The 12,669-nt window shown below is 35.1% G+C and overlaps 1 protein-coding gene across 1 annotated transcript in view; it reads right to left on the bottom strand.

Moving 5' to 3' along the window:
- The window catches only part of LOC107674009 (ATP-binding cassette sub-family B member 6, mitochondrial), a 16,859-nt gene extending 9,236 nt beyond the window's left edge, over positions 1–7,623 (bottom strand). The window contains exons 1-7 of the mRNA XM_016467867.1: positions 7,443–7,623; positions 6,009–6,558; positions 2,814–2,951; positions 2,539–2,728; positions 2,192–2,284; positions 1,901–2,093; positions 1,536–1,657 (exon numbers count right to left, since the gene is read on the bottom strand). Of these exons, the coding sequence (XP_016323353.1) occupies positions 1,536–1,657; positions 1,901–2,093; positions 2,192–2,284; positions 2,539–2,728; positions 2,814–2,951; positions 6,009–6,524 (1,252 nt within the window). The 5' untranslated portion in view covers positions 6,525–6,558; positions 7,443–7,623. The remainder of the gene's footprint in view (positions 1–1,535; positions 1,658–1,900; positions 2,094–2,191; positions 2,285–2,538; positions 2,729–2,813; positions 2,952–6,008; positions 6,559–7,442) is intronic.
- Between the last annotated feature and the right edge of the window lie 5,046 nt (positions 7,624–12,669).

The following is a 12,669-nucleotide window of genomic DNA, read 5'->3' as shown; positions in this document are numbered from 1 at the left end:
ATGCACTTATAAGTCTGCGATCCGCCGTAAAGCAAGAAGAAGAAGAAGACGCGTCACGCAGGCTGTTGAGAACGCGCTCAGGACAGTTCGGACATTGCGGTGAACCAGAGGTAAAAAAGAATATAAATACTGTTCGGTTTCTTGCACAGACCGATCGTTTCGTGTCTTTACACATCAATGTATCGTTACGAGCCGCAGGGTTTAATTTGGTTTTGTTTGTGTATGTTTTATGACTCTCAAAGCCGTGATTCCCATCCATGCTGACAGTGCTATTTTGGTATTATTTATATACTGAAGTTTTTTTTTTATATTAGCTTGAATTTATACTGAATTCATATTTTCAGTTTTCTTTATAATTTTAGTTAATGTTTTAGTATTTTGTTATATGCTTTTGTCATTTTTTCCCCACATCTATTTAGCTTTATTTTTATTTCAGTTTTACTTTTAGTAATTTTTGTACTTTAACTTTAGTTGTGAAGGCAACATTTCTAATTTGTTCATTTATGTTTTTAAAGTTTTTCCATCTAATATTTATATTTTATGTAATTTTAGCTTCATTTCAATAACTGAAAATTATTTTGAATCGTTTTTATTTAACAAACATTATGCAATGGTGTGACAAAAAATATAGCATAAATATTTGCATACTGCATTCTGTTTCAGCTGCTACACTTGCAGAAGGCAGTATATGTTCTGCACAATATGCGAACAAACAACCTAACCATTATCCCAACCTCCAATTACACACCCGAACCAGCTAGACAAGATATTCACATTCTATTTGCCCTTCAAGTGTAAACAAGACTTTGGTTACAAGACAATAAGTCAATATACATAGTTATTCCATTACTTAAGAGTTATAATTTACTTAAAGGGATAGTTCACCCAAAAATTAAAATTTGATGTTTATCTGCTTACCCCCAGGGCATCCAAGATGTAGGTGGACCATTGTCACTCCTAACTGAGATTGTAGATAGAATGTCAATGGTCCATTTGAGAGATAGGTGGCGGTAATGCACTTATAAGTCTGCGATCCGCCGTAAAGCAAGAAGAAGAAGAAGACGCGTCACGCAGGCTGTTGAGAACGCGCTCAGGACAGTTCGGACATTGCGGTGAACCAGAGGTAAAAAAGAATATAAATACTGTTCGGTTTCTTGCACAGACCGATCGTTTCGTGTCTTTACCCATCAATGTATCGTCACGAGCCGCAGGGTTTAATTTGGTTTTGTTAGTGTATGTTTTTTTGACTCCCAAAGCCGTGATTCCCATTCACCTCCATTATATGACTGACAGACTGCAATGGTTTGAGTTAAAAATCTCTGTTTGTGTTCTACTTAAGAAACAAAGTCACCTACATCTTAGATGCCCTGGGGGTAAGCAGATAAACATCACATTTTCATTTTTGGGTGAACTATCCCTTTAACCAGAAAACACAAACAAACAAAAAGAATCCAGAAAAGAAGCAACTACAGTATCTTCAGCAATGTGTGTGTTCATGTATTCACATTTCTAAATGACAATTGTTAGATACTTACTGAGGTAGAGGGCCATGCAAACGAAGACTATGAGGCCAAACCAGGCATTGAAATTGGATATGAAATAGACAATGGCGATGACAATGTCAGCGATAGTGGGGAAGATGCTGAACACGATGTAGCTGTCGGATTAAACAAAAAATAATATATATGTATTTAAGATAATACAAACTGAGATCACTTTTACTGCCCAAGCATTCTATCTGTACTTAAAATGATAATGCATTCAAGATTAATATTGCACACCAACCTACTTGACCTTGTTTATACTTGCATTCCAGTGCTTGAGATAAGAAGGTATTTGGTATCAAGATGCAGTATAATCTAAAGCTAATGCTAATTTTAAAAAATTTTTTAGGTCTGACCTCAGCAGGCTGTTGATGGATGAAGTTCCTCTGTCGATGCTTCTCAGGACATCCCCTGTGCGGCGGCCCAGGTGCCAGGACAGAGACAGAGAGTGCAGATGAGCGAAGAGACGCACCTGGACCACGCGGTTAGTGTACTGCTGCACTCGAATCCACAGGAACGAACGCATGTTACTTACAAACCCAGACGCTCCTGCAGATGGAAACAAATGGAGATCAGATTGTTGTCGAACTCTAAAGGATATTTCACGTTACATTAAATAGAGATTCAATTGGGAGATGTTCCCTCACCAGCTCCACCTCCCTGCAGGAACTTCAGAAGCCCATAAACACACACTGTAGTCGCCAGAGTCTTCCAGGAGCTCCCATCTGTCAGCTGGTTCACTGTGACAGAAGGAAATCAATGTGTTAGCATGTAAAACCCGCCTACCTGCCAGGGCCGACAAGTGGGTGTGTTTGGCAAGTCCATCTGGTTTCTTACACTTTGTGCTACAATTGCTGGTTTTTTTTTCATTGTGTAGTTCTTTCTAGTGGATATATATATATACTGTATATATATATATATAGATATATATATATATATATGTGTGTGTGCATAAATAATTGATTCTTGACTAAATAAGAGTCTTATTCTGTACCTATGTTCCTGTAGTAGATGGGCACAAACACATTAATGACGCGCTCCACTCCCAGCATCCCGAGACAAAGCAGAACCAGCAGCTGGAGCAGGACGCTGCCTTTAGGCCACATGTACGGCACCAACAGACGCACCTTCTTCCCAAAATCTTTCCATGTAGACTGATTCTCATTAGAATTACCTAAAAGAAGCTAAAAAAAAAACATGCAAGAGATGCATTAATAAGATTAATTATTATTACATAAGTAAGATTTGAGAGTGAATGTAATGTCTTACTGCTCCGTGCTCCACATCTCGCTCGTCTTCATTGACCAGAAGCATGTACGGTCGGCGTGGCAAGCCTGGAGCTTTGAGGCCTAACAGGAACAGCAGACCTGAGCTGAAGTACCGCACCAGCCAGAAAGCAAACTCCATCTGCAGACAATGAATATTATGTACAGAATGATAATGATTTGCTATTGTTTGTATCTTCTTGAATCATACATCTCTCTGATATCATCTAAGCGTAAAGAGTGACATTACTATAATGCGTCTCACGTTTTGTTTTAGTCATTAGCTTTTAAAAAAAGCCTAATGTCTTCAAAGTTTTCAGATTTTTTTTAAGTAAAATGTTATTATGTAGCATGGATTTGATTGCAGTTTATCCAGTGTAGCTGACTGAATTTGTCTTCTGTAGTTAGTGAGTTACCAATGAAAACAATTGTAGCATTAGTATGAGGTGTTTAACCAATTTAAAACAAAGCACATAAAAACAAACAGATTTAAATATGAAATGTTTTAATTTAAATAAAAAAATGGGAGTTATAAATAAAAAAATCTAGACTGAATTTTAGATTTCAGTTTTACTTAACATCTATAATTATATATTTAAATTTATAATTATAATTTAAAAAAAATTATAATTATTGATAATGTGTTAAAGGTTAATTAAAAATATAATATTTCATTATAACACACACACACAGCTATTTGATTGTCCTGAGATAATTACGATGGTAAATGTAATAATAATAAGCTGTATACAGAGTTGTACAAATTAACTGTGCTGAAAAAAAATAAAACTCAATTATTTTAAATGTATTTTATTATATACGTACATTTGCAAAGGTTTTTTTATTTGAAAACTGGACTATTTGTGTAAATGCTTTTTTTAGGAAAATCTGGCCAATTTATTGCCATTTTTTACAACATGCATTCAACATTCAATGTTTACAGCAAGACTAGAATGAGTGGAGTGAAACTTCCACGTCATGAAGTGTCACAAAATCTGTTATCTGACTGGTCAATCTTGAACAGTTGGGGTGTGGCTAATGCAAGCGGGAAGGAACGCAGCTAGAACTGACCATGACTCGACAATATTTCCACATGTCACTGTCTACTATTTAAAGACACATAATGACTCAACAATATTATTTTTCAATGACCATCAAACTTGACAGAATTGCTGAGTCATTGCTGAGTTGTTAAACCTCATCTGCTGGATCCTGAAACTTTATTGTAAATAAATAATCATTTCACGCTATTACCATAATGCTGAGTCATGGTGTGTGAGCAGGATTCCTACATCTGTCACCACTTTCAAACACTTCCACTTAAGACAGAACAATGGCATCAGTGCCAAAGGTTATGGTACAGAAATAGATAATACAATATAGGCTACAATACATTACAGTGCCCCTATTATGGATTTTTGAAAATTACCTTTCATGCATTGTGCAACACAGCGAGTGAATGAAAACATCCTGCAAAGTTTTAAATCTGAAAGTGCACTGTGTATAAAGTTATTGTCTCTCAAAAGAAAGAGTCGACTCTGAATCATTGAAACGAGTCGTTTTTAAAACGAATCCCAAGCCGTTTCAAGTGACGTCAACATGAAACATTAGCATATTGCCCGCCCACTTGTTGGTCTTTTCGCATTGTGGTCTGAATGAAAATGCAAATTCATTCTTTGCCACTAGGTGCAGCTTTTGGAGCGGTAAAATAGCTTTTTTCCCGGTAACGGCTGTAAACAAAACAGCACTGCGTTCACAAACGCTGCTTTATCAGGCATTACAGGCATGACGTACATTTGCAAAGGTTTTTTTATTTGAAAACTGGACTATTTGTGTAAATGCTTTTTTTAGGAAAATCTGGCCAATTTATTGCCATTTTTTACAACATGCATTCAACATTCAATGTTTACAGCAAGACTAGAATGAGTGGAGTGAAACTTCCACGTCATGAAGTGTCACAAAATCTGTTATCTGACTGGTCAATCTTGAACAGTTGGGGTGTGGCTAATGCAAGCGGGAAGGAACGCAGCTAGAACTGACCATGACTCGACAATATTTCCACATGTCACTGTCTACTATTTAAAGACACATAATGACTCAACAATATTATTTTTCAATGACCATCAAACTTGACAGAATTGCTGAGTCATTGCTGAGTTGTTAAACCTCATCTGCTGGATCCTGAAACTTTATTGTAAATAAATAATCATTTCACGCTATTACCATAATGCTGAGTCATGGTGTGTGAGCAGGATTCCTACATCTGTCACCACTTTCAAACACTTCCACTTAAGACAGAACAATGGCATCAGTGCCAAAGGTTATGGTACAGAAATAGATAATACAATATAGGCTACAATACATTACAGTGCCCCTATTATGGATTTTTGAAAATTACCTTTCATGCATTGTGCAACACAGCGAGTGAATGAAAACATCCTGCAAAGTTTTAAATCTGAAAGTGCACTGTGTATAAAGTTATTGTCTCTCAAAAGAAAGAGTCGACTCTGAATCATTGAAACGAGTCGTTTTTAAAACGAATCCCAAGCCGTTTCAAGTGACGTCAACATGAAACATTAGCATATTGCCCGCCCACTTGTTGGTCTTTTCGCATTGTGGTCTGAATGAAAATGCAAATTCATTCTTTGCCACTAGGTGCAGCTTTTGGAGCGGTAAAATAGCTGTTTTCCCGGTAACGGCTGTAAACAAAACAGCACTGCGTTCACAAACGCTGCTTTATCAGGCATTACAGGCATGATGAAATGAAAATGAGACCAATCGGACCAATCACTGCAGATTAGCGTCACACAAAGGAGGGGTTTGGAAAAATGAATAATTGAGCGAATCATTTGGGAGTCGTTGAGCAAGTAAGGTAAAAATAAATGCATATTATAAGACAATGAAAGTGTTTTTTGACCTTGCATGCATGTGAACCTGTTGTTGGGGACTCCCAAAACATGAACCTTTCATTACCCAAAATAAGGGCACTTTAAAAAAACCACTAAAAAAGTACCCACAGTACTACAATCTGGTGCATAACTTAACATAATTCAATATAAATGATGTTAAAGAGAGGTAAGCCATTACTTTCCATTACTTGGTCGATGATAAACTGGCAAAAAATCCCATATACTTATATTAATGCAACATATTACCATATGCAAATTTCATTAACATAAACAATCACACACACACTTACCTGTTGATCGGACGTTTCCAGAGTCCACCACCACTGAGGGCTCATCCACGACACAAACGCCAGGCTTTCGGCAGCAAACGCTACAGCCCAGTACAGCAACAGTACCGTACTGTGACCTCTGGTTCTGTCCCGCACCAGAACCCTCCTCCTCTCCAGACGCAGCAGGGCCACGGCCCAAATCCAGCCCAGCATGGAGAGACAGCCGTACACAACCACGTATCCCGGCAGCTCTCCGCTGCGAGCGATTCGAAAAACCATCCAGCCCAGAGCCTGCAGGACGAGCAGCACCGACAGGCCCACCTGGAGCCAGTAGAGTCGAGAGCGAGGGATGAACTTGGGCTCCATGGCTGTGCCGTAACGGCTGTAGCATATGCACAGAAACGTGCCAAAGAGGAAGGAGAGGGTGAGGAGGACGGATGACACTAGGGTGAAGTAGAAGCACAGAGTCAGACCACCCTCCACCCAGACCTGCTGCATGGAGACCCCCGCTTCACAGTAACTCTTCATCTCCACCATGATGATGATGATGATGGACCCACACAAAGAATATCTGGAAAAAACAATATGGTAAGGAAACCTGATCAACTTTTATTTCCCACAACCAAAAAAAAAAAAAATCTATGGTACTGTATGGATTCCATATTCACAAACTATCATGTTTACTCCAAGGTATTTACTATAAGGTACAAAGAATACCACAGTAATGTCATGTGCAAGTGGAAAATGTTGTATTTTCATAGTATATGTGCAAAGAAATAAGTATTACTATGGTACATGCCCAAAAACAGTATACTACCATAGTAAACGTAGAAAGTACTGTCTGTACCAGAGTTAAACTATACTAAAACTAAAACCATAAAGAAAAAATTAGGCTATTACTTAATATTAAAAATAGCAACAAGCATTTCCCTATTTTATTTAGTTTAATTTGATGTACTTAAAAAAATAAAAAAAGCCTAAAATGAATAAAAACAATGTAGACAAAAAAAAAAAAACTAATGAAAAAGAGGAAAACAATTAAAAAAACAATGCCGTCTGAAGTTCTCTTCTAAAATGTGTATTTTTCTCAGGCTCCTGTGTCTAGGTTCGAACTTCAGTTATTTCACTTTAATGGCAATGAAAAGAACTTAATGCCATTAAAGTGAAATGACTGAACCTACACATAGAAGCCAAATAAAAATGCTCATTTTAGAAGTAAATCTAAAACGGCATATATAAACTCTTCATATATAAACGACCAACTTACTAATACACCACCATGGTACACAGCATGCATAACATGATATTACCACGCTACTCTACCATGTCGAAACTGACAGTTCTTCTTTGTAAGTGTAATTTATTACCATGTATATCAAAGTAACATAGTATTACGATCTGATACCACGCTCATATAAACTTGAGTTAGGCCAATTAGATTATGAACTAACTAACCTGTTTCAAATGTCACTGAGATTCTTCTAGTCTTTCGAGTGCGTGCTTGAATAAGTATCCCCTCAGATGAACGTTAGTGCTGCTAAATCAATTAAACGTCTGCGTTTGCTGTATGTCCTTGCAGTCATAAACTCAACCCGTTCAACTCCACCATCCATGACTTACACAATAACACCGGGACAGACCGACGTCACCCCAAAGACGGCCGTTTGGTGATGCTTCGCATGGTCCTAGCGCACTAATCCAATAGCAAAGCGCTGTCATGGGCCGTGATACTTTTCTCAACGCTAATAAGAATTGTCCAATCACAGTTCGTTGTGATTACTGAATGATCGTTTAAAAAAAAATTGCGGCTGCAGTGGATTTCCACTGTATGTAAAATACCAAATGTTAGAATTAATTGATTTAAATTATCACACTTTTTTTTTTTACAACGTAAATGTTTACAGTAAGACAAAAAACGTCCTAAGATTTGAATGGGACTCAATGGAAGATTTGACTTTCAGAGCAGCCGAGCGCCCCCTAAAGGAATAAACTAATTTTATTTTTCATTTTTTTCTTACACTTTATTTTATTTTATTTTTTTGCTGCAAACTGGTAATTTACCAGCAGATGGTAGCATTATACAGGCTATGTTCGTCTTCTTCTTACGGAAAGTGTGCCTATACTTACACTACACACTACTACCTTATATTTTTGGTAGTATGTGCAGCAGTATAAATGAAATGCATTTATATTTGGCTGTCTAATCAAATAATGAGTAAACGACATAATTGCTGACATTACTTTTAGGTTCATTCATCAAGTCGTCGCATTGCATTGTCATCCAGATATTCCATGCATACAGAACATTCAGAGATTGTGCATAATATACTGTACATACTACTACACATACTGTAACAATAGTAAGTGTAGCACAGCAGTGTGCACAAAATCAAAATCAAGACATGAGGGACATGTGAGACTAGGATTGTGTGTCCTTACTAGAATAAAGAAAAACAAGATATGCTCACACAGAGCATTTTTGAAAGCTGCACTCTAAAAAATGCTGGGTTGTTTCAACCCAACTTTGGGTCAAATATGGACTAACCCAACTTTTGGGTTAAAATTTGAATGTAAAAATTTAACCCAACAGCTGGGTTAGTCCATATTTGACCCAATGTTGGGTTGAAGCAACCCAGCATTTTTTAGAGTGTGTGGGGAATTATAGAGGATTTTGCGCAGGTATCATGTGTGTGTTTTTTCTTGTTTCTGGTTCCTGTTCTTGTTCAGCACTGGAACATGTTGGGGTACACATTTGTCCTTTGCAGCAGAAGAATGGTAAATATTCTAGAGGTACATGCACTCTAAAAAATGCTGGGTTAAATACAACCCAGTGCTGGGTAAAATAGGGACAAACCCAGCCATTGGGCTGTTTTGACCCAGCGGTTGGGTTAAATTTTTAACCCAACCTTCTGGGTAGTAACCCAACCACTGGGTCAAAACAACACAATTGCTGGGTTTGTCCCTATTTTACCCAGCACTGGGTTGTATTTAACCCAGCATTTTTTAGAGTGTGGTAAAGACATTTGTGACCCTGGACCACAAAACCAGTCATAAGGGTCAATTTTTCGAAATTGAGATTTATAGGTCATCTGAAAGCTGAATAAATAAGCTTTCCATTGATGTATGGTTTACTATGACAGGACAATATTTGGCCGAGAAACAACTAGCCTATTTGAAAATCTGGAATTTGAGGGTGCAAAAAAAAATCTAAATATTGAGAAAATCGCCTTTAAAGCTGTCCAAATGAAGATCTTAGCAATGCATAGTACTAATCAGAAACTAAGTTTTGATATATTTACAGTAGTAAATTTACTAAATATCTTCATGGAACATGATCTTTACTTAATACCCTAATGATTTTTGGCATAAAAGAAAAATCAATAATTTTGACCCATACAATGTATTTTTGGCTATTGCTACAAATATACTCCAGCGACTTAAGACTGGTTTTGTGCTCCAGGGTCACATTTATCAGTTTGAATTTATGCTTTAATATAAAGAAAACAGTCATATAGAATTATAGGGTCAAAGGTCATCATCCATGGTGGTTTGGATGTAACATCACAACCTGAATGGCTAAAATGTCTTATAAAGATTTGTCCATGTAGTAGACAACAAGCATCGACAAGTGAAATGGTATGAATATGAACACTTCAAAATGGAAAAGGTAATAATTCATCACTACAGAATCCAGAATTAACTGCTGAAATGACCTCTGTGTTCATTCATTTTACCAAGACAATTGGCTCGTCATTTCCTGAATACACTGAAGTGAAGTCTGTGATCTGAAGACATGCATGTGTTATTAATAGAGGAGGTCAGAGAAGCCCAGACTCTGGGCCATTACACAGACTAACAGGAACTTAATTGTTTCCTGAGTGTCTGGAACTTGGGCTGCAAAAGAAAGGTAATTAAATCTCCTCCTCCATTATGAACATTTCATTGTTGACGGGGGTCTTCATTAAGGGGGTTAATTATGAGCTCTGACAGGGTTCGTCTCGCTTCATGACAGGAGGCCTTTTGTCATCTTTATCTGGGTTGGTCTTCCTTCCTCATTCAAATACTAGAGGAACAGGGTCATTTGCAGAGAGAGTACAATAACTGAAGTGCTTTATTGATATGAAAAATAATGGCTTTTTAAAAATATTGTATATATTACAGATACATTGTTTGTTATTAAAAAATGCTCAAATATATTTGAGATATAGATACAACAACAAAAAATCTAATGTACATATCAAAATACACATATTCAAAATATATTATCTTGAAAGTAATATCTCAAGAAGTTTTGACTCCCAGTTAAATTTATCTTATTCTAAGAAAGTTTAGACTTTTTACTGGAAAACATCACAAAATACAGTCTGAAAAAATTTAAAAAATGTAAAAATTTTTTTTCACTTTTTACTCTTTTATAATTATTTTTTGTATAATTTTTTATTGCATTTTACAGCTGTGCATCAATCCATAACGTTAATATACATACATACATGGCTATATCAATATTTATCTATCTGGTTGCAGGCACTTTTTACTCGTTTATAACTTTTTTGTCGAATTTTTTTATTGCATTTTATTGTACAGCTGTGCATCAATCCATAATGTTAATATGCAAACATACATATCTATCTATCTATCTATCTATCTATCTATCTATCTATACACACACACACACACACACACACACACACACACACATACAGGGGAACAAAAAAAAGTGATATATTTGCTTGCCTTTATGGCTATTTCAATCAATTTAATGTATTACTTTATTGTAATTTTAATTCCTTTTAAAACATTTATTTTGCATACAAACATTTTGTGATTTGATAGCACCTGGTCTTTAAAAACAGTGACGCAATTTTTTTTTCACAACAACATTTAGTAATTTATCATAACTGCCGTGAATTATAATAATTTCCACATGAGCATTCCCTCTTTACCATCGCCAGCATCTCTTTCTGGGCATTTGGAGGGCAGCAAACAGCAGCACCATAAAACATGTGGTTTATTACTCATTACTGGGTCACTGCGAGTCAATGGATATGTTTGTAAAACACACAAAAATAACACAACATCAGCCGGCTACAAACACACCATTATACTTCTATGCCCCACTTCATATTAATAAAGCTTCCTATTGCTTTTATGACCATTTTAATTACGTCTATTTGTCTTCCTGTTCCCATGAGCCCTGTGCAGGGATGCAGTCCGTTTCAAATGCAAGACATGGACCATAAAACTCAGTCACCAAAATATAAAATTGGATTTGTATGCAAGTGGCTGTGTATTATTCTCACTGCTCCATGCTCTCTAAAGAGAAAAATAACCAAGCTTGGAACGTAAATAGACATTTTGGAAGCAATCTCAAATCTTTTATTCAGAGGTCAAACAAGGTTTATATAACCAATTAAAGATCTACATGTGGGATTAAGATATATACAGTATATATATATATATACATACACACACACACACACACATATATATATATATATATATATATATATATATATATATATATATATATATATATATATATATATATATATATATATATATATATATATATATATATATATATATATATATATATATATATATATATATATATATATATATATATATATATATATATATATATATATATATATATATATATATATATATATATATATATATATATATATATATATATATATATATATATATATATATATATATATATATATATATATATATATTTATATATATATATATATACACACACACACACACACATATATATATATAGTAGTGCTGTCAAACAATTGATCGCATCCAAAAAAGTTGTTTACATAATATGTGTACCGTGTATATTTATGTATATATAAATACACACACATGCATATATATAAGAGAAATATGTTATGTTTATATTTTAAATATATTTATATATATAAATTACATGAATATAAATATATACATGTATATGTAAATACATGTAAATATTTCCAAAATATATATATATACATGTGTGCATTTATATATACATAAATATACACAGTACACACACACATATATTATGTAAACAAAACTTATTTTGGATCGAGATTAATTGTTTGACAGCACACACACACACACACACACACACATATATGTATGTGTGTATTAAATGTCACTTATGCTCAACTACTTCAATTTAAAATAGGTATTTTCTATTCGAATAATGTGATTTATTCCTGTGATGCAAAGCTGAATTTTCAACATCTTTACTCCAGTCTTCAGTGTCATATGATCCTTCAGAAATCAATCTAATATGCTGATTTGCTGCTCAAGAAACATTTTGTTGTGATCCCTGATATTTTAGACACAGATACATTTTTTTCAGAATGTTTTAAATAGAAAACTCAAGAATAGCATTTATAAGAAATTAAATGTCAGTGACACCTAATTTTTCAACAGTAGCATACAGTCAAATTTAGTTTGATTTCATTGCACACTCAATATTTTCTTAATAAAAAGTGGTTGAACAATCTTATCAGCCAGATCTATTCAACTTTTTTGCCCTCTAAAAGCATAGAAGCACACTCAGACACGTACACCAGTGTATTTGTCACTTTTACAGCAAAACACTGAAAAACCATGAGCAGCAAATTGTTACTGTGCTCCAAACCAGTGCTGCATCAGCCCTTTTAAAAGT

The sequence above is a fragment of the Sinocyclocheilus anshuiensis genome, unplaced genomic scaffold (assembly GCF_001515605.1).
Source record: "Sinocyclocheilus anshuiensis isolate Anshui unplaced genomic scaffold, SAMN03320099.WGS_v1.1 scaffold348, whole genome shotgun sequence".
Taxonomy (NCBI): Eukaryota; Metazoa; Chordata; class Actinopteri; order Cypriniformes; family Cyprinidae; genus Sinocyclocheilus; species Sinocyclocheilus anshuiensis.
Note: the sequence above shows the minus strand (reverse complement) of the source record. Positions and strands in the feature narration are given on the sequence as shown.